The sequence below is a fragment of the Muscardinus avellanarius genome, assembly GCF_963383645.1.
Source record: "Muscardinus avellanarius genome assembly, chromosome: 13".
Classification (NCBI taxonomy): domain Eukaryota; kingdom Metazoa; phylum Chordata; class Mammalia; order Rodentia; family Gliridae; genus Muscardinus; species Muscardinus avellanarius.
Genome location: NC_137799.1, coordinates 89454602 through 89481000, shown reverse-complemented (window position 1 = coordinate 89481000; position 26399 = coordinate 89454602). Strand labels below are relative to the sequence as shown.

Here is a 26399-nt window from a genome sequence, read left to right as displayed (position 1 = left end):
TTTAGCCCATCTAAGAGCAGAGGAAAATCCAGCATGTCTGTTCAGTGAGACTTGCAGTTTTGGTGGAGGAGAAAAATATTCCATAGGGGAAAAATATTCCATAGGTGGAGGGTAAGAGCAACTAGTCAAACCTTTAATCCTCTGGAGAAACAAGTGAAATCCTTCTGAGGCACAGCAGGCTTAGTTAGGGCAGGACAAACCTGGCCCATGGCAGGGGCCAGGACAACAGGGAGGAGAAACATCTTCTGTCATCCAGAGAGCCAGGCATGGGGCTGGGGTGGACGGGAGTTTCCCTGCAGCCCTCAAATTCTGCAGCCCATCTGTAAAGCAGAGAGACCTCCCTGGGTACTAATACCCGAACCTTGCTGAAAGACAAATCCTGAGAGCACTCCCAAACCTTTGGAATCAGTGTTGAGAAAAACTCAAAGTTGCAACAAAGCGAAATCTAAGTAAAGTTTCAACCAAGTTGCAGCAAAACTTAAGAATCCCACTGTTCAAAAAGAGAACATTATATTGGTCTTCTCCTCCTGAATTTGATTCTAGATCTTGTAGGTCCTAGTGGGTCAGGTGGAACCAAATCCATCCCTTCCCTGCCAACTGCACTTCAAGCAGTCCAAATTATTGCTGAAAAAATCTATACCTCCCACAGTTAGCAGGATGACTAATAATTTGCATTCATTCTTGGGATGCTGTATGATTTTATACTTAATGTCATGGTATGCTAAGAGAGGACCAATAGGAGAGAGACTGGCTAACAGTTTTCAGGATAGGCAAGAGGGAGATATATACCTAAATATGTAATTACTTGACCTCACCTAATTTATTAGAAAAGCATATCTTTGGAGAATTGTTAGATCTTTAAAAAGAATTCTATTAATCACTGGTCTTTACCTCTAAATGTCTCATTTGAGACACAATTAATTTTAGCAGAGAATTTCCTGGCATAACAGTTAAAGGATAGAAAATCTTTATTTTCCATTACCAAATAGAGTTTTTGCCAGAAAAAAAATGCAGTGGGAGATTCAAAGGAAAAATACATTTCTATTTAATTGCTCTTAGTGTGTGCTTGGAAGACAGATCATTAACTGGTTGTTTCTTCTTCCATGGGCCAGGGGCCTCAGGAGTCACCTGAGCTGTTTTTTCTCGGTTGGTTTTGATCCCTTTGTCTCTCTGAACATTTGCATTGGGTCTTTTTCTGTGTGAACTTTTAAATTAAGTCTTTTTTTTGGTACTGGGGATTGAGCCCAAGGGAATTCTCTCTCTGAACCATACCCCAAGCCCTATTTTATTTTTTATTTTGAAACAGGGTCTTATTGTGTTGCCAAGGTTCAGGGTCTTACTGTGTGTTGCCAAGGTTGGCCTCAATCAAACCTATGATCCTCCTGTTTCTGCCTCCCAAGTACTGGGATTACAGGTGTGTACCACCACACCCAGCTTAAATTTAGCCTTTTAAATGCTTAACCAGCTGGGCGTGGTGGCGCACGCTTGCTTGTAGTCCCCATGCTTGGGAGGCGGAGACAGGAGGATCGCGCAGGCTCGAAGCCAGCCGTGCTGGCTTAAGAGACCCTGCTTCCAAAATAAAATAGGTCTGGGAGTGTAGCCCAGAGGTAGAAGGGCTTCCAGGAACCCCAGTACCACCCCCCAAAAAAAATGCTTAACCAGAAGAAGCAAATTGGCATTCTGGGAAGATGGCGACCAAGAAAGCAGCGTTGATGAGTCCTGCTAACACTCGATCTCTATTGCCACAAAATCAGTGCTTTACATAGCCAGAAAACACTATCAGTAGGGAAATAAAAACTATAAATACAAGGGACAGAGAAAAAGAAGACTAGAAGAAAAACCAGAGAGCAGAAAAGAAGCCGATACACTTTGCAGCGGCAGGCGCCACGCCGGTGCCATCTTGCCTTACAGCATCAGGCTCCAGAGAGGAAAAGGTAAATAAGGAGCTGAAGTGAGCAGCTGTAGATCAGTCGGTTGTAACTCAGCAGTTATTTCAGTGCAAAGACTGTCTAAAACTTTCAGCGGCCAAGCTCATCACGCCCTCCAGGGATTCAGAGTGGAGCTCAAAACCAGAAAAGAATCATGCCAGTCTCATGGCCAAGGGCGTGGCAGCGGCTCCATATTGCCAGCAGTGGTGGTGAGTTCAACACGCCTGGAGAGCTCCAGACAAGCATGCACCAAAAACGTAAGTGAAATTGTGGCCCCTACAGGAGAAATTCCAGCGCTGCACCCCCAGGGACTCGCACAGCTTCGATAAACTCCTTGGGTCTGAGATATTGCAGTTCAACCCAGTGAATGAGTAGTGGTGGCAGATATACCACACTCTAGTCGCAGCTCCCTGTGGGAAAATGCCCAGCCCGGTGCCCCCAGGGTCTCAAGCAGCCTTGACTAACTCTCTGGGTCTGCGACTTTGCAATACAATCCAGTAAAGGAGTAGTGGTGGCTGAGATTACCACAAATCTCAGAGATTCAGAGCACCATAAGTGAAGTCATGGTGACCCAGAGTAGAACCCTGAGAAGTCACAAACTTCAGAAATCATGGGGAGGAGGAACAACAGTGGAGCAATGAGCTCCCACAACCCCAAAATATCAGAACCTGATAACACAGAAATGCAGAGATCTCCAGAAGATCAAATCAGGAAGGTAACTGTAGAAATAATACAGGACTTTGGAAAAGAATTTAGAGAGACTCTGAAAGAAATGAAAGATGCAATGATTGAAGTAAAGGCATCAATTCAAACTATAAACAATTGATTAGACCACATGGAGAACAGAATCTCACTCATGGAAGATGATCACTCCAAAGATGAACACATCATTTATAACTTAGAAAAAATAATTTAACAGCAGGAATTGGACATTGAAGAAATATGGGCCCATTTTAAGAGAGCTAACCTAAGAATAATCAGAATAGAAGAAGGAAAAAAAAAGGTGAAACCAAAGGGATCAATAATCTCTTCAAAGAATTAATAGCAGAGAATTTTCCAAACATAGAGCAAGAGGTCAATATACAGTTCAGGAATTGTATAGAACTCCCTTTAGAAAAGATCAGAGAAAAGGTTCTCTGTGCCACATAATAGTAAAAATGACCAATGTAGAAGCCAAGGAGAGAATCTTAAAGGCAACAAAAAGGACAAGTGACATTCAGAGGCAAACCAATTAGAATCACTCCAGACTTTCCAAACCAAATCATGGAAGCCAGAAGGGCCTGGAGTAATATATTCTAAACTCTGAAAGAAAACAACTTCCAGCCAAAAATTTCCTACCCAGAAAAACTATCTTTCAAAATAGATGGAGAAATAAGAAACTTCCATGACAAACAGAAACTGAAGGAATATATGTCTTCAAAACCAGGGCTAGAAAAAATACTAAAAGAGATTTACTACAAAGAAGAAATAGGGAAAACATGCCTAAACCAGAGAAGTAAGAATTTCCATTCAGCAGACAACTAAGCAAAGAAGAATAAACAGTATTTCAAACTGAAATAAAATCTTAACATATTAGGAATTAAAAATCATCTCTCAATAATCACACTGAATGTAAATGGCCTCAACTCCCCGATAAAATATATAAAGTGGCAAAATGGTTTAAAAACCAGATTCTCTCTACTGCTTGCAAGAAATACACCTTACAAGTAAAGATAGTAACAAACTTAAGGTAGAGGGCTGGAGCAAGGTAATCCATGCTAATGAAACTCGAAGGCAAGCAGGAGTAGCAACTATGATATCAGGCAAGTTAGACTTCAAGCCCAAACTTATTAGAAGAGAAAAAGAAGGTCATATTTTACTGTTAAAGGGAACAATCCAGCAAGAGGAAATAATAATTAGCATCTATGCCCCAAACATAGGTACAGCTATTTTCATAAAACAAAATCTTTGTGACATTAAGTAACACACAAATCACAATACTGGGAGACTTCAACACCCCTCTCACATGACTGATCTTGACAAAAGGTCAGTAAAGATGTCTCAGAACTAAAGAACACCATTAATCAGATGAACCTGTTGGACACATAAAGAATGCTTCACCCAACTCTCAGATGCTCACAGAAACTTCTCCAAAATAGACATATCCTGGGCCACAAAATGAACACTACCAAATTAAAAAAATGTTACATACTTCTCTGTGTCTTTTCAGACCATAATGGAATGAAACTACAAATCAACTATAAGAAGACCCAGAGGAACTACATTAACATGTGGAGACTGAACACCACACTCCTGAATGAGGAATGGGTCATAGAAGACGTAAGAGGTGAAATCAAGAAATTTCTAGAAACAAACAAAAATGGAGATACAACACATCAAAACCTCTGGGACACTTTGAAGGCAGTATTAAGAGGAAAATTTATAGCACTGAGTGCTCACATATGAAAAACAGGAAATCCTCAAATAAATAACCTAATGACACACCTCAAAGCCATTGAAAAACAGAAACAATCTAACCCCAAAGCCAGTAGAAGATAGAAAATTATTAAAATCAGAACAGAACTTAACACAGTATAGAATAAAAAATACAGAAAATTAACAAAACCAAAAGCTGGTTTCTCAAAAAAAATTAACAAGATAAATAAACCAGTAGCCAACCTAACTAAAAAAAAAAAAAAAAAAAAGAATCAACCCAAATTATGAAGATAAGAGATGAGAAAGGAGACATTACCACTGATAGTGTAGAAATCCAGAGGATTATCAGAAACTACTTTGAAAAACTATCCTCTAACAAAATGGAAAATCTGGAGGAAATCGACTACTTCCTAGATAAATGAAACCTTCCTAAACTGAGTAAAGAAGATAAAGAAATTTTAATCCAACCATTAGCAATCAAAGAGATTGAAACAGCAATAAAGAGCTTACCATCAAAGAAAAGCCCAGGACCAGATGGTTTTCCAAGTGAATTCTATAAAACCTTCATAGAAGAGCTAATCCCAATACTCCTCAAACTATTTCATGAAAAAAAAAAAAAAACAGGGACTCTCCCAAATACATTCTATGAAGCCAACATCACACTAATACTAAAGCCCAAATAAAGACAATTCAAGAAAGGAAAACCACAGGTCTATATCTGTGATGGACTTGGATGCAAAACTACTAAACAAAATACTAGCAACACACATTCAAAACCACATAAAGAAAATCATACACCATGACCAGGTAGGGTTCATCCCAGGGATGCAAGGCTGTTTCAACATATGAAAATCAATCTAAGGAACTCATCATTTAAACAGAATCAAAGATAAAAATCACATGATTATTTCAATAGACAGTGAAAAAGCTTTTGATAAAACCCAACATCCATTTATGATAAAAGCACTGCAGAGAATTGGAATAGAAGGAACATATCTCAACATCATAAAGTCAAACTACAATAAGCCCACAGTCAACATCATATTAAATAGGGAAAAACTTCAAGTATTCTCCCTAAAAACAGGAACAAGACAAGGATGTCCATTATCACCACTTCTCTTTAATATAGTACTAGAGACTCCAGCCAGAGCAATAAGGCAAGAAAAGGAAATCAAAGGAGTACAAATAGGAAAACAAGAACTCAAATTTTCACTATTTGCAGATGACATGATACTTTATTTAGAAAACCCAACAAACCCAACCAAAAGGCTTATAGAACTGATTAACAAATTCAGCAAAGTGTCTGAATACAAAATCAATCTCAAAAAATCAGAAGCTTTTCTGTACACTAACCATAAATCCACTGAAAAAGAAATTTAGAAAAAACATTTCCACTGAGGATATCCCACAAAATATAAAATACTTAGGAATAAACTTAACCAAGGAGGTAAAAGTCCTAAATGGCCATAGTTCCAAAAGTGATCTACAGATTTAATGTAATGCTCATTAAATTACCAAGATTATTCCTCACAGACATAGAAAAATCAGTCCTTAAATTCATTTGGAACAACAAAACACCCAGAATAGCCAAGGTAGTTCTCAGCCTCAAAAACCATGCAGGGGGAATCACAATACCTGACTTTAAACTATACTACAAAGCCATTGTAATAAAAACAGCATGGTACTGGCAAAAAAACAGATACATAGACCAAAGGAGCAGAATAGAAGACCCCAAAACAAGTCCACACATTTACAGGCAATTGATTTTTTACAAAGAGGCCAAAAACATACACTGGAAAAAAGATAGCCTCTTCAACAAATGGTGTTGCCAAAACTGGTTAACCATATGCATAAAATTGGACATTAATCCCACTTTCTCACTCTGCACAAGAGTCAATTCAAGATGGATCAAAGACTTGCAAATTAGACCAGAGACCTTGAGGCTCCTTGAAGAGGGTACAGGTCCAACACTGTAACACATAGACACAGATAAAATCTTTCTCAACAAGACCCCAAAGGCACAACAAACTAAAAGGCAAATCAATACGTGGGATTGTATGAAACTGAAGAGCTTCTTTTCAGCAAAGGAAACTGTCAAGAACCTCAATCGAGAGCCAGCAGAATGGTAGATGATTTTTGCCATCTACTCCTCTGATAGAGGACTAATATCTTGAGTATACAGAGAATTCAAGAAACTCAGTAATAAAGAAACAAATAATCCAATCAAAAAATGGGCAAGCGATCTAAATAGACCCTTCACAAAAGAAGAAATTCAAATGGCCAATAAATGCATGAAAAAATGCTCAACATCATTGGCAATCAGAGAGATGCAAATCAAAACTACCCTGAGGTTTCACCTAACCCCAACTAGAATGCCAACCATTCAAAACACAAACAACAATAAATGCTGGTGAGGATGTGGTGAGGATGTGGTGAGGATGTTGTTGGTGGAATTGCAAATTAGTGCAACCACTTTGAAAAACAGTATGGAGAATCCTCAGAAGAATGGGAACAAATCTACCATTTGATCCAGCAATACCTCTTCTGTGTATTTACCCAAAAGAAAGGAAACCAAAATACCAAACTAATTCATGTGTATCTATGTTCATAGCTGCACAATTCACCATAGCCAAACTATGGAACCAGCCAAGATGTCCATCAACAGATGAATAGATTATAAAACTGTGGGATATGTACACAATGGAATTTTACTCAGCCATCAAAAAAAACCAAACCAAAACAAAACAAAACTCAATTACATCATTTTCAGGGAAATGGATGGAACTGGAGGACATTATGCTAAGCAAGATTAGTCAGTTACAAAAAATAAGAAATCGGATGCTTTCCCTAATATGTGAAAGCTAAGGAGAAATTGGTCATAGGAGGAACTCTAGATGAAAAAGGAAATCCTATAGAGAAGCAAACAAGACAACCTAAATGAGGGGATTTGAGGGGGGAAGAAGGAAATTCTCTAAAGAACACAATGTACTTAAACATATTGAAGTCAACCACTAAGCCAAGCATGGAAAGGAGGGATGGGGAGGGAATTGGGTTGGAATTGGAGAGGGGCTAAATGGGCGATGTGTGCACGTATATCCACACAAGTTTTTTTTTTTTTAACCTCAATATGATGTGTGAATACATGCACCAATAACAAAATTAAAAAAAATAAATGCTTAGCCAGTCGAGATCTGTAATTAGGTCCAGAGCAGAGAATACTGACTTGAGAATTTTTATGCTAAAAATGAGCTTTTGCTATGCTGTAACTTGACCTCCTCTCTGACACTTTCCCTCAATGTAGGATATGCAAGGGTGGCAAGGGAATAAATGCTATTTTGAGGTGATAAGCTAGGGAAAAACTATTATAAAATTTGTATGGAGCCACAAACGACTCCAAATAATCACAGAAATCTTGAGTAAAAATAGTGAAGCTTGAGGCATTAGTCTACCTCACTTCGAAATAAGGCACAAAACTACAGTAACTAAAGTATCATGATACTGGCATTAAAACAGACTAACAGAACAGAATCTACATACTTACTGATTTTCAACGAAGTTGCCAGAGCCATGCAATGGAAGAGTCTCTTCAAAAAACGGCATTGGGCATTGGGAAAACTGGTCATCCATGTGCAGGAGGATGAAATTGAACCCTTTGTTCAACTTTATTTTTGTGCTATTCACTATTTTGTTGTATAGTTTTAATTCTTTTATTTTCATGATTATGTTGTTGTCCATTGTCTATCCATTCTCCACACTTGAATTGCTTCCTATTTTTGACACTTGAGTTCAGTTTCCTATTTCAAAATAGGGCTATTTCAAATATGGCTACTATAAGCCAGGCATGGTGGTGCACGCTTGTAATTCCTGCACTTGGGAGGTGAAGACAGGAGGATTGCACAGGTTCAAAGCCAGCTGCGCTGGCTTAAGAGACCATGTTTCCAAATAAAAAAGTATAAAATAGGTGTGAGAGTGTAGCCCGGAGATAGAATGGTTTTCAGGAACCCCAGTACCACATATATATATGGCTACTATAAGAAGTTTTATATATTTCTTGGTGCAATATGCACTAGATTCTGTTGTATAAATAACTATGAGTGGAATTGCTAATTTTAATGTAAACATGTTCATTGCTAGTAAATAATTCCAAACAGTTTTTCAGATTAGTTCTATCAAATTGCCTTTCTACAGCAGTATATGTGATTTGCTTCTGCGGTATCACCACTAATGCATGCTTTTGGTAGTCTTTTTAATTTTTAATAATGATTTTCCTTAGTTTTAGCAGACATTTTTCTTGAGCATAAAAAAGTTAAAAACAGACTTCCGGGAAGATGGCGACAGAGCAAAACGGGGCTTACGAGCCCCGCTAACAACCAATCTCTATTACCACAAAATCAGTGCCTTTCATAGCCAGAAAACACCATCAGCAGAGAAACAAAAAATGTAATTTTAAGGGACAGAGAAAAAGAGGGCTGGAAAAACGAGACACCAGAAACCAGACCGCAGTGCTGCAGCTAGAGCCACGGCGTGAAGCGGCGGGCGCCATTTTGCCTTGCAGCACCAGGCTCCAGAGAGGAAGGGAACTCATAACAAAGCTCAGAAACCAGAGAGGAGATACGCCAGCCTCACGCCTGAGAATGTGGCAGCAGTGCCTTACTGCTGGCGGCAGCGGCGAGTTCACCGGATGGCACCAGACCAAGACACTCAACAGCCCACCAAGCTCCAGAGAGGAGCGGTGGACAGCGAGCTGAGGTGAGCCACTGCGGAACAGCTGGGCGGGATTCGGCAGATTTCTCAGCACAGAGAGCAGCTAAAGCTCCCAGGGGCTGGGCTCAGCGCACCCTGGAGGAACTCAGAGTGGAGTTCAAAAACAGAAAAGAAATACGCCAGCCTCACGGCTGAGGGCGTGGCAGCGGCGCCATATTGCTACTGGCGGCAGCAGCAGCGAATTCACCGAGTCCATGACAGCTCCATCTGCGCACTCAACAGTGAGTCAAATTGCGGCCCCTAGAGGAGAAATCCCAGTACTGTACTCCCAGGGACTTGACCCAGTGGGGGAGTGGCGGTGGCAGAGATATCACACCATAGGAGAACGTGCAACCTGACACCCACCATAGTCTAAAGCAGCCTATATCGACTCCCTGGGTCGGAGACTCTGCGATACAACCCAGTAAAGGAGTAGTGGGGTCTGAGATACTACTGACTCGAGATCCAGAACACCTTAAGTGAAGTCATAGTGACCCAAGGGAAGAACCCAGAGAAGGCACAAATATCCAAAATCATGGGAAAGAGGAATAATACTGGAGCAATGAATGCCCACAACCCCACAACATCAGAACCTGATAAAACAGAAATTCAGAGATTTCTAGAATATCAAATCAGGAAAATAACTGTAGAAATAATAGAGGTGTTTTGAAAAGAATTCAGAGAGAGCCAAAGAGAGATAAAGGATGCAATTAATGAAGTAAAGACCTCAATTCAAAGTACAAACAACCGATTAGACCACATGGAGAATAGAATCTCGCTCCTAGAAGATGATCATTCAAAAAATGAACGCATAGTTTCTAAATTTAGAAAAAAAAAATCCGACAGCAGGAATCTGACATTGAAGAAATATGGGCCCATTTTAAAAGAGCTAACCTAAGAATAATTGGAATAGAGGAGAGAAAAGAAGGTGAAACCAAAGGGATCAACAATCTTTTCAAGGAAATAATAGCAGAAAAATTTCCAAACGTAGAGCCAGAGGTCGATACACAAATCCAGGAAACTTATAGAACTCCCGTTAGAGAGGATCAGAGAAGAGGATCCCCATGCCACATAATTGTCAAAATGACCAAGTGGAAGCCAAGCAGAGAATCTTAAAGGCAACAAAAACAAAGGGCCAAGTGACATTCAGAGGCAAACCAATTAGAATCACTCCAGACTTCCCAAACCAAGTCATGAGAGCCAGAAGGGCTTGGAGTAACATATTCCAAACTCTGAAAGAAAACAACTTCCAGCCAAAAATTTCCTACCCAGCAAAACTTTCTATCAAATTAGATGGGGAAATAAGAAGCTTCCACGACAAACAGAAACTGAAGGAATTTATGTCTTCAAAACCAGCGCTAGAGAAAATAATCAAAGAGATTAACTACAAAGAAGAAATAGGTAACACACACCAGAACCAGAGAAATAAGATTTTCCATCCAACAGACAACTAAGATTGGTTATCTGTGGAGATTCATTATTTATGTTAGTCTTTTACCTATCTCTAAATTGTATTGTTTGCTTTTATTGTTGCTAATTTTTAGGATTTCTAGTTGGAATATTAATATACCTTCAGATATAGCATTTGGAAATATTTTATCCCATTCTATCAGTAACTTTTAACTCTGTTTACATTGTCTTTGGATATACAATATGTTTTTATTTTTTAGGGAGTTTGTATACTCTTCTGTTGCCTGTGCCATTGAAATCATATCCAAGAAATCACTGCCAATTTCAATGTTGTGAGGTTTTATGACCCAGATTTTCTTCTAAAAGTTTATAGTCTTAAGATTTATATTTAGGTCTTTTATCTATTTTGAGTTAATATTTGTATATGTGTTAGGTAAGGGTCCAATTTTATTCTTTTTCATGTAATTATTATTTTTCAACAATATTTAGTTAAAAGATTATTATTTCCTCCACCAAATGTTCATGGACACCTTGTCAAAAATAACTTGAGGATATATTTGGAAGAATTTATCTCTAGGCTTTTATTTAACTCCAATGGTTTATATATCTGCCTTTAGAACAGTACTACACTGTTTCAATTATTGTAGCTTTATATGGTTTGAAATCAGAAAATATACATCTTCTAGCTTTGTTCTTCTTCGAGATTGTTTTGGGTATCTAGAGTCCATATTCCATATCAGGATAGATTTTTTCTGAAAAATAAATAAATAAATGTATAATAGCTTCACCTAAAAAAAAGAAAAGAAAAAAATATTCTCTGGTAAGAAAGAAAGCAAAAAGAAATATTGAACTGTTGTCTTTTAGTCATCAAAAGCTTGGTATCAGACAAATGAAACTGTTTTGTGAGATTATCATCATTAATATTGGATAAATTGCTATAAAACTAGATGTCAACCACTAAGCCAAGCATGGGAAGGAGGGATGGGGAGGGATCGGGGTGGGGAACGGGTAGGGGCTAACTGGGCGATATGTGCATGTATGTCTACAAAAGTATTTTCTTTATACCATTATGATGTATGAATACATTGCACCAATAAAAAATAAATAAATAAAAATATAAAAATAAAAAAGTTAAATAGATTTTTACATAATTTTTGGCTATTTATTATTTTTGTTACCTGTATATTAAGCCTCTATTCAGGTTTACTTGGTTATCTGGCTTTTAAAAACATTTCTTAATTGATTATAGGAGCTTTTAAAAGTGCTTTAGAGAGCAGTCTTCTCATACATGTTGTCTTTGCTTGTACCTGTTGACATCTTTTCCTGTACTGTGGCTTGCCCTTTCACATCCTGGTGGCTTCTCCTGATGAAAAGAGATGCCTGAGTCTAATGGTACAAGTTCTGGAGCTGGACATACAGTGGTACCTTGCTGATACCTGTGGTTGAGTGTTTGCAATTAGAAATTAGATACCTATTAGACTTAGGAAGGAGAGGGAAATGATAAGAAAGAAACTATGTACCAAGGAAAAAGTTTCACTTTCTATTTTAGTCTATTTTCTACTATAACAAAATGCTCAAGGCTGGATACTTTATAAAGAAAAGAGGATTAGAGGAATGGGACTAGGAGGAGAAATAAGGAGAGGGGAAGGGGAGGGAAAGAAGAGATCCTGGAGAATGAATTGACCAAATTATGTTCTGTGTATGTACAAACGTGTATATACAAGGAATACCACTATCATGTGTAATTATAATGCAATAATAAGAAAAAAGAGACTTCTTTAGCTCACAGTTCCGAAGATTCAGGAGCATGGCACCAACACCTGCTCAGCTCTGGTGAGGCCCTCTGTCTCCATCACAGCATGGTAGATGGCAGCAGGTAGGAGTGCATGTGAGGGGTGAAAAATCACATGGGAAGACAGGAAGCCAAAGAATTCAGGGGAAGACTTGTTCTTTTTATAACAACTTTCTATTACGAACTCACTGGGATTTCATAAGGACTACACTAATCCCTTAGAAGGCAGAGCTCCCAAAGACCTAACTATCTCCCATGAGGCTCTGCCCTTAAAGGTCCTGTCACATCTCACATCCCTGCAGAGGAGACCAATCTTCCAGCACATGAGCCTTTGGGGGACACACAGCAATTTCCAACATGAACACATAAGTTACAGTCTCTCACAATCAACACGTTCCCACACTAATAAAGAAGAAAGGTGGACTTTAAGGTCAAACTGACTTTCCAGAATAAGTAATTTGTGACTTATAAAAAGGCACTGACAGCCAATTACAAGAGCAGCCAGCCTTCTGGAGCAGAGGAGTTCTCACAGTGTGGGGCAGAATGAGGGCCTTCAAGTGGGGTGGGTGGATTGTCCCGGAGTGGAGCTGCCGAGATGTGGCTGTGGGTGGCACAGGCCACCTTGACCCCTTCCTCCAGTTTGGTTCCCTTGTGCTAAGTCAAGGGCAGCAGCAAGTTGGAGCAGAGGTGCCGTGTGCGTGAGCAAAGACGTTTCCAGAAAGAATGAGAAAGTTTACCCCAAATCGAATTGCTGGTACATGCTCACACCTGGCACATCGCACCCTGCCCTACGCCTCTGGAGGCCACTTTGTTACGCAGACATATAAGATATACAAAGGGGAGTATCCAACCAAGAATTGCCAAACTCTTCTGGAAACATGAGCTCGGTAAATGAGAGACTTTGTCTTAACCCATGAAAGGACCCTCGTGGAGAAGGCAGCATGGAGCGATCAGGATTGGACCTGCCCAGGAACAAACAGGGAGGGAGAAGAGGATCTTCCTCGTGCACGTGAAGTAACAACAGGCTGCTATTTCAAGATCCTGAAAGATGCCACACTGGAAAGGAAATGCTTAATTGATATTAAAAAAGACACCAATGAGGAGAACAGCAGAAGGCACACAGCTGAAGAGTGAATTGCAAGCTGGGAGTTTGAATTATGAAGTAATTCAGGATACGACACCAAAAGACAGAGATAGGAAGCAGAAAGAAAAGCCTGGAGGAGGCATGCGGAGAGACCTAGGGGCTTCAAAGTGCGTTTCTTAGGGCTCTTATGAGAGGGAGAGAAAGAGAAAGGAGAGAGAGAGAGAGAGAGAGAGAGAGAGAGAGAGAGAGAGAGAGAGAGAGAGAGATTGGTGGTGAAGGAGAAGGTGGGGAAGAACGGAACAAATAATCAAAGAAAGATAATAAACTGTTGGATTAGACGCTCCTTGGACACAGTGAAGCAAAGTTTCAGGACACTAAAAGAGAAGATAGTGAAGGGTTTTAGGAAGAAAATAAATGAGTAGATGGGATGCTGTTGTAATTACAGGCATGATGACTCTTAGGTCTTGAGGTGTTTGGGGACAATCCATCTGAGGGGAAGAGGTAGGGTAGAACTAGATTTATTACTGCATTATCATTTTACATTTTATTTTATTTTATTTATCATTATTATTTTTGGTGGTACTGGGGTTCCTGGAAGTCCTTCTACCTCCGGGCTACACTCCCAGACCTATTTATATATTTTTTATTTGGAAACAGGGTCTCTTAAGCCAGCACGGCTGGCTTCGAACCTGCGCGATCCTCCTGTCTCTGCCTCCCAAGCGCGGGGATTACAAGCATGCACCACCACGCCCAGCATCATTTTACATTTTAAAAATGGAAATGAAGCACACACCTGTAATTCCAGTACTTGGGAGGCTGAGACAGGAGGATTGCAGGCTATTTAGTAAGACCTTTCGTCAAAACTTTTTATAAAAAGAGGTTTGGGGTGTAGCTCAAAGGTAGAATGCCCTTGGGTTCAACCCCTGGTACCCATGAATGAATCAGTGAATGGATGGATAAATAAATAAATAAACAAATAAAGTGAATTTTTGTTATTTTTCATAGCAAACTTGTCTTGGTTGTTGCAGCTATATAATTATCTTTGGGGAATGGTTCAGATTCTCTACGAGACACGTGGGATATTAGTGTTAGTCAAAGTGGGATTTTTGAAATGCTGCTTAATCCTGGTGTAGAAGTTAGCCCGGAAAGGACTTCAGGGTTGTTTTTATTTGTAGTCATTTTCTCCCAGGAGGCCGAGACCTTGTTTACCAGCCTGAGGACAGTTCTGGGAAACGGGGTTGAGATTCCCTTTCCAACTGCAGGGCTTTCTGTGGAATAGCTGCCTGCCCTTTGTTGCTGGGATGGCTTTGTTTAATCGTGTTGATGGAGTCGCAGGACTTGCCAGTTTCTCCCTGAGCAAGAGGAATGCCACTGGCCCCGGATAATCCTTTTTTTAATCAAGATGGAAAGAGCAGAGACTGGGATTAAGACTGAATTTGCAAGGGCCTACTTATTGGTAACTTGATAACCTTGATTAACTGTACAGGTCACTGGAGTACTCTGGGGACGTGTGGGTCAATTATGAAGCAAATAGAGGCAGGAGCTCAGATTTCCTAACAAAGGCCTCCTCTTGGTGAGAAGTAGTGATTGGCTTCACTGATGGCATTTTATGCAGGGATTTTCTCTTTATTTAGATTAGAATATTGTATTTTATTGATTGAAGGGATTTTGTGTTTCTGTTATTCTCCATTTTAACTCCCTAAACTTTTCTTATTTGATTATAGAGGCCAGAGTCCACCAGTTGCTGAGTTTAACTTACTTCTGAAAGCTCACTCTTTGGAGACCTATGGGGTGGATCCTCACCCGTGCAAGGTAACTGTCCTTGAAGCAGCTCACTTTGTAATGATCGCTTTGTCCCAGAGAGACTAATTGGAACCATCTGAGGAGACTTCCACAGCCTCATCCATGGCTCCTAATCAACAGGGACAAAAGCAGGTTGCAGCCACATGTCTTGGCAGTTGATCCCTCCACTGGATGGTTTCCCTTTGGAAAATTAGAAGATCCCAACACACTTATGTTAAGGCCATCGCCAGTAAAAATGCAGCCTTTAAGAATGGGAAAGTGGGAGGAAAAAAAGAGAGATAGCTTTCAAATTACATTATGGCATTAGGAGTATGAATTTTTCTTTTCCCCTTTACTCATATTGTTTAATAGTATTTTTCACAGAGGTAAATATAAACCTTCCTTATCAGAATCACCTGGGCTTCACTCCAGAGTTACCAAGTCAGAATTCAGGGAATGCAGCTGGGAAAATTGCCTTATGACCAAGCTCCAGGTGATACCCATGTATACATTTTCCAGAAATGATTTATTCAAGCAATATCCTCCTTTCCCTGTTTTTAACTATGCATCAGCCAGATGCTAGAACCAATTCTACATTTAGCATTTATCTATATCAGTCAGGCTCCTAAAATAAGTGTTTGAGTTATTCTGGATTATTTATTTACCCAAATTGGATTAGCTTATTGGCTAAGTACGTACTAGTTTTGTAGCACTCAGCTCACTCAGGATGCTCATAAGAAGCACCTGGGGAGCCCTGTGGGGAGGAGGACACACTCCAGGATGATTCCATTGTACAGCCAAGACTTCCCTATAGTGACGTTTGCACCCTCATATCCTGCCTATACAACTGTTTGAAAATATTTCCCAGTTGCCTTTTCTAGTAATGATATAAATCAGATTTTATCCGGAACCTTGAGCATCTCTGATTTTAAGAGAAAATTCCTTGGAGACTGACTTGTTATCCACTGGCCTTCATTGGCTTATTCATGAGAACCTTGGTGTTCTTGGTCTAGACTGGAAGCCAAACAGACTTTCCAAGACATATTTTTTATACTGAAATTGTTGGAAGCCCTATGTGGGTTGAATAAGGTTAAAGAAGCTTTGGTTTCACTGTACTACAGAGTTAGGGGCAAAAAGAAGAGTTTTCTCATCTTACAGAACAGATCTAGAACCCAGAGAGCCCCAGAAGATACTTGAAAATAGACATAGTATTTGGGAATAATCTGTAACTTTCTAGGTGGTTTGTGGTGGGGCAGAAGGTCCATTTGTGAAAAGGAGAAGCTTCAGAATCCTGGACTTTGCTTCTATTTTGAAAGTTCTGCTCTTTGAAGTTTCATCACAGAAACTAACTTTGTTGCTACAATCATTGAACTTGGGCTGAAATGATGCCAGGGTAAAGATGAATAAGCATGACACTTATCACATACCTTAGTTTCCTCAGTCCAGGTTTTTATTTCTATTCTTTCAGGACTCAACTGGCACAACAACATTTTTAGGATTCACTGCTGCAGGCTTTGTAGTCTTTCAGGGAAATAAAAGAATACATCTGATAAAATGGTGAGTACTTCTTTGGAAAACTGGCTGACAGTTTTTCTTAAATTTGTTCCTCCTCCCCTCTTTTCTAAGGGAAAACTTAGAATGGGCCAGAGTGGAATAAAGGTGTAAATTTCTGTCTTAGTCCATTTTGCATTTTGCATTGCTGTAACACAGTACTGGAAGTTGGATAATGTAGAGATAAGAGGTTTATTTGGCTCGTGATTCTAGAGGCTGGAAAGTCCAGATAGCATGGTGCTGGCATTTGGTGAGGACCTCCTAGATGAACCACATCATGGCAGAGATGTAGAAGGTGAAGCTGGCATGCTCAAGGAGCTTATGTAAGAGAAAGAGACTGGGGAAGTGCTAGGCTTGCTTTTTTATAACAACCTTCGTTCGTAGAAACTAATCAACTACAGCAAGATCCTACTGACTGTAGGACTAGAATTAATCCCTTCCTTCACCAGGTGGTCATGACCTAATCACCCCCCACTAGGTCTCACCTTGTTAAGGTCCCACCACCTTCTACTACCACTCAGTAGGACTGAGCTTGGGGGCCGAGCCATACGAAGCCATAGCAGTTCCTTGGAGCAAGCCAGGGACCACTCGCTGTCTCTTGCTTGCCCACGCTCTCCACCCTGTTCAACCATCACCAGGAACTCACCCTTTGCCATCCAGTGATTGACGAGGTTGCTTCAGAAAAAAACAACAGGCACATCTGTTCAGGATGACATGCAAATAAGAGTACACAGAGCAAAAGTTCCCGGAAGGGGGCTGCTCCACATCTGCTACCTTAATTGCCTGACAGTGCCATGAAGGATTTAGGTCTTCATCTTATTCTCTGCCATCCCAGGCTGGGAGCTTCAATGGCCATCGATATCATAGGACCTCCCCTTTCCTCCCCCAGGCTGCCTAAGGCTTGGGGGTCCTGAAGGGCATTAACTCCTCAGGTTTCTGACTGGCTTGAGTCTTGGAGTACACAGGTGAGAACATGGCACATCTCAAAGGCAGATTAATTTTAAGTCTCTTTTCTATTTTTATCTACCTTTCTCTCTGAATATGTTGAGGGGTGGAGATGGATAATCTCTGGGCCATTTTTGTCTAGCTTCTACATCTTACTGGCATTCCGGATGTGGTCCTGATGAGGTCTCCATCCTTCCTGGCTTCTTAGGCATATGTATTTATAACAGTCATGGACATTTTACCACCACAATTTTTCTTCTCGTATTTTCATTGTGTGTGTGTGTGTGTGTGTGTGTGTGTGTGTGTGTGTGTGTTTTATAAAATCCAGTGAGCTTTGTCGCTCTCACAAATCCTCTAAGTTAAAATGGATTGATGAAACCCCACTATTCTTTCCCCCCAGGGCAAGCACAGAGGCATACATCACTACCCCAGGAGTTGGACCATAGGAGTAAAAGTAGAATCCTCTCCTCTCTTCACATGTAGCTTTTCATCAAGGAGGTGACCTGAGATCTTCAGTCCAGGAAGATTTTAATCAAACAGCTCCTTAAGATAAAATATAAGGTCACCTTTTAGACCAGGAATTCATCAAATTGTTCTCACAATTTTGAGCATTTCAATGTATGACAAAGACACTTCTTTTGCAAAAAGCGAGAGTGGGGATGAAAATTTTGCAGTATAGTGTATGTGCTTCTTAGAAATGGATGCAGAAGGATGAGAGTTCAGGTACTTTGAATCTTTATTATCTCAGTCACGAAATAACCACATGTTTCCCACCTTGCAAAGGGAGCTGGCCAGTTCACGCTGTTTTGGTGGTTAATGCTCATGAACACTTGGAAGGAAGATGTAGTCGAACTGTAAAATCTGGAATAAATAATTCCGAGCTGCCTACAGATCTTCATTTGGGGCTTTGCATTACACATTCTACCTCCACTTATGACAAGAGTCTGGTTGGCATCTGTGAGTTAGCTACATCCTTATGAAAAAGCCAGCTACCTTGGTTAGCTGCTACTTTTTTTTTTTCCTTACTCACAATTTTTCTTTTCTTAGGCAAGATGTCTGCAAATTGAAGTTTGAAGGGAAGACATTTTACGTGATTGGCACCCAGAAGGAGGTCAGATACTGTTTTGTAACCCCCTGTTACTGCGTGTACATGTGTGTGTGTGTGCAGGAGAGAGATTGGAGAATAAAATATACCTTGATGGTGGCCTCCAAAGCCCATGACTTTGTGATGATAATGGAAGCTGTGTACTGAAAACATTTTAGAAGAAAACAAATAAACATGGAGCTTGCACATTTAAGAACAGAGTCAGTGATCGAGGCAGACTGTACAGCCTGTATAAAAGTAGACTGGGGTAAACTTGGGGATCCTTTTTTCTGCCAGGATACAGAGTACAAAAGAAATGGGACATACTAAAAAGGCTAGATTATTTAGCACTGGATGGTGTGTTATCAGCAGAGTCTTTAAGTTCCAAGAGTGTTAAGATAAAGGACTTACCAGATAAAGGTTACAGGTTCACCAGGGAATGTATTTGGGAGGAGGCTGTTACCAAAATGTTGAGCCTCACAGATAGCTCTAAAGTTTGCAAATTTTCTTGATCCTCGTTACAAGAGCTCAAGTGCTAGTAATTCAAGGATGGCAAATAAGTTTTTATACTAATTCCAGTCTGATAGAAAGGTAGGTGATACCTGGAATGCTGAGAAGGATTGTGCAGCTGCTTTGAATCAGAACAGGTCTTAGATTAATGATGTCTGCAGTGGTGAGGGAGGGGAGATACCGTTTCCACATTTTAAAGAATATAATACGTGCTAAGTTACTTCAACTATGTATGGTAGGAGGCAGGATATAAGGAGGTAAATACCTGAAGGAAAAACACAAACTGTTTAACATACCCTCTCTTTGTTTTGTTATTTTTTTATTAGAAAAAAGCCATGTTGGCATTCCATACTTCAACACCAGCTGCCTGCAAACATCTTTGGAAGTGTGGAGTGGAGAACCAGGCATTTTATAAGTAAGTAGCTTTCATTTATTAAATCATAGGTTAAACACACTCTCGAGGCCCCTTATGTTTTACAAACGGCTGCACATTCACTGCTTTAAATACAACTCTTTTTATTGTATTTAAGTGAATTTTAAATTTGGTGCAGTTTAGGGTGACTCTTTGTCACCATTGGCCTAACCAAGTCCTGAGCTCCATGTTGGGAGTTTTCTATTGAACCACTGAGAACTGTGGTTATTTTAAAAAATAATTATTTTCATCTGGGCCTGGTGGCTCAAGCTTGTAATCCCAGTGCTTGGGAGGCTGAGACAGGAGGATCACACAGGTTCGAAGCCAGCCTCAGCTACTTACTGAGGCTCTCAGCAACTTAGTGAGACCCTGTTTCCAAATAAATTATAAAAATAGGTCTGGGAATATAGCCCAGAGGTAGAAAGCCCCTGGGTTCCACCCCCAGTACCACCACCAAAAAAAATTTTTTTTTATTAAATAGGTCACAGAAGCTATTTCTGGCTTGATTTCCACCCCCTACTCCAAACCAGACTCTGATATAGAGTTTGATACAAGTGGTTTATTTGGAATGAGATTAATGGATGTGTCAGTGAGGAGGTAGAGAACCGAGTCAGAGAAGCAAGCAGCACAGGGTACACTGCTGAGCAGCTACCCACTGTGGGCAGCTGGGCTCGGCTCTGCCAGGGAAGTCTGGGAGGGCCAGGTAACATGCTCCAGGTTCTCCTGTGGCTGGAAAAAGAGGGGGGCTCTTTCCCTACCAGTACCCCATTTGTTTGGGTTGAGGCTGCTCTGGAGGGTAGAGTGAATACTCTCTGGCTCTTCTGGCTTATTCTGCACGTGTGCCTCACCAGGGACGTTTGACAGGAGACTTAAGCATATGGAGACTTTAGCGTATGTAAACAAAGGTTTACAGTGTCATGCCATCCGAATGCAGGAATATGGAAAGTTGGGGCTGGACAGGGCATCAGAAACCATCCATGATGTGCAGGTATCAAAAGAGGCTCAGAGTGAGGATGGATCCAGGGAATCCCACCTCTCCCCTGTGAGACACGCTGTTGAAGAAGAGTGAGTCGGGGGTCGGGACCCCAGCCCTGCCCCCGTGCAGTCCCAGCACCTGCCGCCTGGAGGTCATCCATGTGGTTTGCTCGGTTTCCCCGCACTGAAACCGGGCCTTCCTCATTACACTCATCTCACTGGCAGTGCCGAATCGCAGAACCTCTTCTGGGTCCTGGCTGGCAAGGCCAGCAAGAGAACAATGACTTGGATGAAGTCCAGTGTGCAGAGAGATAACAATAGAGAAGCTGTGTTTATAGATGGGGCCAGAACTGGGACTGGAGATTGAAGACCCTTCACCCACTGTATAGTGTGCGTGGATTGTCTCACACCTAGCACTGGGATTCCCACATCCCAGGAGACAGTGCAGGGAAAACCCTAACCAGGACCATAATTTGAAAACTCCTAGGATCATCTACCAAATGCGGAGGTTCAAGGAATGGCAGGAGAAGGTGAAGTGTATCAGTGCATCTTCCATGACCACCACCACCACCTCAAGGTGTTAAGGTGTTGGTGCTCTTCCCGCGGTGTTTAGAAACAAACTGTTAAGATGAGCTACCTATTGGACTCTGAAAAACCAGCGTATCCAGAAGTCCTACCCATATAAGATTTAGAGAAGGAAACGCAGAGGCTTTGTTGCTTTCTGTCTTTAATTAGAGCCTACAGGTGTTTTTTGTTTGTTCGTTACCTTGGTATTGGGGATCGTGAACCCCGGTGCATTCTACCTCCGAGCTACATCTCCATTCTTATTTTAGTTTTTATTTTGAAACAGGACCTCACTAAGTTTCTGAGGGTCTTGCTTAAGTTGTTGAGGCTGGTTGTGAACCTCTGATCCTCCTGCCTCAGTCTCCCAAATAGTGGAATGACAGGCATGAACCGTGCTTGCTGACCTTTTTTTTTGCTTTAAAATATTATTTTAAAAGTTGAAATATAATTTATATGCCATACAGCTTATCCTTTAAAAATTTTCAACTATGGTTTTAGTGTAAGCCACACAGTATTCAATCACCACCATTCTCTAATTCCAGAATCATTTTATAACCCTTGAACATTTTTAGTGAATTTTTTCACCCTTGTATCCATTAGTAGCTACTCCCCAGCCCTCGGAAATCACTATTCTACTTTCTGTCTTGTAGATTTACCTATTCTGGACATTTTTATATAAATGATCATTCTGTACATTTTTATATAAGTACATAAAATGTGTACCAGGCTTCTTTCATTTAGCATAATACCCTGGACTGCAATTTTCCCATCTGCCTCCCTTCTCTTTTCGTTTCTCTTTTTGTCTTGACTTGACCCCATCTACCACTTGACTTCCTCACGCATAAAACATGGGCAAAAAATAATGAACTAAGGTCCCCAAGTCATCCCTTGACAGGGACCCTCTGAGTTCACTATGATCTCACAGCTGTGCAGAAGTCCTTCCCAGCAGGACACGCTGAGACACGCAACCCCATCTATGCTGTTGCTTGTATAGTATTTCAGTCCTTCTATGGTTGGATAATATATTCCATCACATAGATATACCACACTTTGTTTACCTATCAGTTGATGGACATTTGAATTGTCCTCTTTTTAGATGTCAGGAAGAATGCTACAACATGTATGGATGCATCTGGACATCCACATACAAGGATTTGTGTGGATAATTCTCTTGGGTTTATGCCTAGGAGTGGAGTTGCTGGGGCATAGGGTAACTGCATACTTAGCTATTTCAGGAGCTGACAGTTTTTGGAGCCTAAGCTTTTGGAATTTCTCTGTTCCTCCTTTGATGAAACTGTCTTGTTTCTGTCAGAGAATAGTTCAGCAATATTCAGCTAGTTATTATTATTATTATTTTTTGGCGGTACTGGGGTTCCTGGAAGCCCTTCTACCTCTAGGCTACACTCCCAGACCTATTTATTTTTATTTGGAAACAGGGTCTCTTAAGCCAGCACGGCTGGCTCCGAACCAGCGCGATCCTCCTGTCTCCGCCTCCCAAGCGTGGGGATTACAAGCGTGCGCCACCACGCCCGGCTAGTTATTTTCAATGAATACTTTCTCATGAATGAGAAAGTCAAGAAAGAAGGTAAGAAGAAGATATAACATTCTTTTATTACATTTATATATCTGATCTCTCTGAGGCTTGAAATTAGGTTCTTTTTTGAAGATCCTGGGCACTGAAAGAATATTTGCTAGATCTAATTAATAAGGCCTAGTTTGTTCCTATATTTAGGAAATTATTTTATGGTAGAAACCAAAAAGAGCAAAAATAAAGGATGGGGGGTGGGGCTCCAGAGGACAGGGCGAGTCTTGTTGGCTGGACTTCTGAGGGGCCGAGACCCTTTCGGGTGGAGGCAGGATGTTCTGAGTAGGGGGAGCCCCTCTTGGTTAGGCTGAGTGGCTGCAGGAGGCTGGGGTGAGGGCAGGTGAGGTAGCAAAGGAGGTGGTTCCTCTGGAGGACCCACAGCCACTGTAGGGGAGGGAGCAGAACCAGTCTTTCAGAAGCACCTCAGCGTGTCCTGCTGGGAAGGACTTCTGCACAGCTGTGAGATCATAGTGAGCTCAGAGGGTCCCTGTCAAGGGATGACTTGGGGACCTTAGTTCATTATTTTTTGCCCATGTTTTATGCGTGAGGAAGTCAAGTGGTAGATGGGGTCAAATCAAGACAAAAAGAGAAACGAAAAGAGAAGGGAGGCAGATGGGAAAATTGCAGTCCAGAGTATTTGTTTTTGCACATTTTGGGGTGGGTGGATTAGCTGGCAGCTAGCAAGCCAATCTGATAATTCCATCATTAACTAGGCCCACGAGGCAATCAGGGAAATTTTTTTCAGGACCTGTGGGTGCTGAAGACCCAGGGAGGCTGGCTGCACCACGTCTGTGCCCTTAGGCCATGCTACCATGCTACTCTGCCTTTCCCTGGGACTTCTAATATGAACGAAGCTGAGATGTGCCAGAGCCTTTTAGTCCTCCACTACCACCACAGTCATCCTCCCTCCTTAGGAAGAAGGGATGCTTATTCTGACCCAGCTGTGTGACCTCGCCCAAGTTGCAGGAATGCTTCTGATCTCAGTCTTATCTGTAGAATGGAGGGGACAGGAACTCAGCTGTGCACTGGTGTGTGTCCCTGTGGAAACGTGTAACAAGCCGGGCTTTGGTCACTTACTAGCAGTGTGGCCTGAAACAAAGCCCCGAAACTCTGAGCCTTATCTTCATTATTATTGTTGTTGTTGTTGTTATTATTATTATTATTAATTATTATTATTAGGTATTAGGGATTGAACTGAGGGGCATTCTACCTCTGAGCTGTACCCTTGGATCTTTTTAATTATAATTTTAAAATAGGATTTTGCTAAATTGCCAAGGCTGGTCTCGAACCTGTGATCCTCCTGTCATAGCCTCCCAAGCCCTGGGATTATAGGCGTGCACCACTGCATCCAGCGTCATCTTGAGTTTTTGTCTGCTGAATGCAGTGGCAATGACCTGCCTTGCAGCATCGTTTTTGCCAGGCACAGTGACCATCCTGGAATGACAGCTTTTGCTATGACTATAACGACTGTCTCTCAGCAAACAGTGAAGGTTTTTGAGTACCAGTTGGGTGCAGAGCCCACTCCCCTCAGTCCTTCTGGGCCCTGGTTTTGCTAACTTTGAAGCTGAGTGCCAGCCTCCTCTGCCCCAGCTCTTGTCCAGGGAGACCAGGCCCTGGCCCTGCCTCCGGCTCTGTCTGACTGGCACAGCTGGCAGTGGCTTCAATGGCAGAGCAAGGCCCCGATCTTGTTTCTGGTTGGGGGTGGTTTGATTCTTTATTTTTACTTCACCTGCCAAGGAGGAGGGAGGGCCAATGGCTGCCGCCTGTGGATTCCCCCAAGTGCTTTTAGGTCTCAAAGGTGCTGCTGGTTGTCAGTTGGCCCGGAGCCTCGGGTCTGTTGGAAAGCCTGGGCTCTGCCTGGGAACAGAGCCCAGAAGCAGAAGCCCTGGTTTCCCTGCCCACTCCGGATCCTGGGGGATCCCAACACAGGCTTCATCACAGCCAAGAGCTCCTTCTGCACCGCGTGTGGGCTAGGCACACACACCCTGGTGCACTGAGGGTTCAGCGGTGCCCCGGGGTCTCCATTTGAGGAATCTTATATCACATGTTTTATGTTGTGTTGTACACTATGCTAGGCCCTGGGAATATGGGGGAGGCTCATAGCTCTCTGCCTGTCCCCATTGAGTGTGGAAGTGTGTGCAGGGATAAAGGCAATTTCATAATGAATCTCTCACTGAAAATTTGGTGTGAATAATGATATCAAAAAGAATTCAGACCAGCTCCCTATACTGGTACCTCTCCCATTTTAGTGAACACATGAGTTACCTGGATATCTTGTTAAATTACAGATTCTGATTCAGTAGGTCTGGAGTGGGCATGAGATTCCATATTTCTAATAGCTCCCAGGTGGTGCTGTATGAATACAGGTGCACAGACCTCACTTTGAGTAATAAGGTTCTAAATCTGCGGTTCTCATCTCAACCCTGACTGCACACTGGAATCACCTGCAGGAGCTTTTAAAAACTACCAAAGCTGGGAGGCTGAGACAGGAGGTCACAGGTTCAAGGCCAGCCTTAGAAAATTAGCGAGATCTCGTTCCAGATTTTAAAAAGGGCTGGGGGTTTTGCTTGGTGGTAGAATGCCCTTGGGTTCAATCCAGTACCAAAATAATAAAAATTAAATAAAACAAAATATACCAACGTCATGGGTCTTTTGATTCTATCCTAGAACCTATGGCAACTGACTGTAAGTTCTCATCAAAACCTGCAAATGAATGTTCATAATAGCCAAAGAGCAGAAACAAGGCAAAAGTCTAAACAGAGGGAGCAAACCGCCTCCAACCCAGGGCATAAGATGAGGGCTTTGCTGGTCAGTGCCAGTCAGAGCCAGAGGCAGGGCGGGGACCTCCCTGGGAAGGGGCCTGGCAGTGGAGGGAACAGGAACAAAACATGATCTATGCATATGGTGGCATGTGATTTAGCCATAAAAAAGAACAAGGTACTGACATATGCTGTCACACGAAGGAGCCTCGAAAACTTTATGCTAAGTGAAGCGCCATTTGTAAAATATTCCACGTTGCATGATTCCATTGGTACAAAATGTCCAGGATAGGTCAGTGCAAAGAGACAGAAAGTACATTAGTGGCTGCTGGGGGTTGAGGGCGGAGGACACGAGGAGGGGAGCCAGAGTGATGACCGACGGCCACAGAGGGGTCTTTGGCAGGGTATGAAAGTGTTTCGGTATGAGATAGTGGTGATAAAACCACTGAAGTCTACAGTCTGAAAGGGTGAGCTTTGGGGCATATGGATTGCCTCTCAATACAGCTGTTGTTTTGAGCTCTTCGACTCTGGGATGAGGGCTCTGGTGTCAGAACTGATGGCACATCCCTGACCACTGCCCTCATCCTCTGACTTTCCAAAGAGGGTCCCTAATCCAGCATCCCACCCCCAGGAATCGGATTGAAATGTAGACTCTTGGGCTCTGTCCCTGACTTACAGAGTCAGAAACCTGTGCTTTGAAAAAGCTTCTGGGTAATTTTGACGCACACTGTAGTTTCATTACCCAAGCCAGCATGCTTTGAAATTGGAGAGATTTGAGTTTGCAGCCTGGTTCCTCGGCTTCTATCATTTGACCATGAGTGGTGACTAAATTCCCCTGTGCCTCGATTTTCTTAAGGGAA

General features: G+C 41.7%; 1 protein-coding gene across 1 annotated transcript in view; it reads left to right on the top strand.

Annotated features, from left to right (window-relative positions):
- Nucleotides 1–26399, top strand: part of FRMD3 (FERM domain containing 3) — a gene marked incomplete at both ends in the record, with an annotated part of 271973 nt that overhangs the window by 188017 nt on the left and 57557 nt on the right. Inside the window, 4 exons of the mRNA XM_080709442.1 lie at nucleotides 15097–15184; nucleotides 16623–16711; nucleotides 18698–18761; nucleotides 19571–19659. Coding sequence (XP_080565568.1) covers nucleotides 15097–15184; nucleotides 16623–16711; nucleotides 18698–18761; nucleotides 19571–19659 — 330 coding nt within the window. The remainder of the gene's footprint in view (nucleotides 1–15096; nucleotides 15185–16622; nucleotides 16712–18697; nucleotides 18762–19570; nucleotides 19660–26399) is intronic.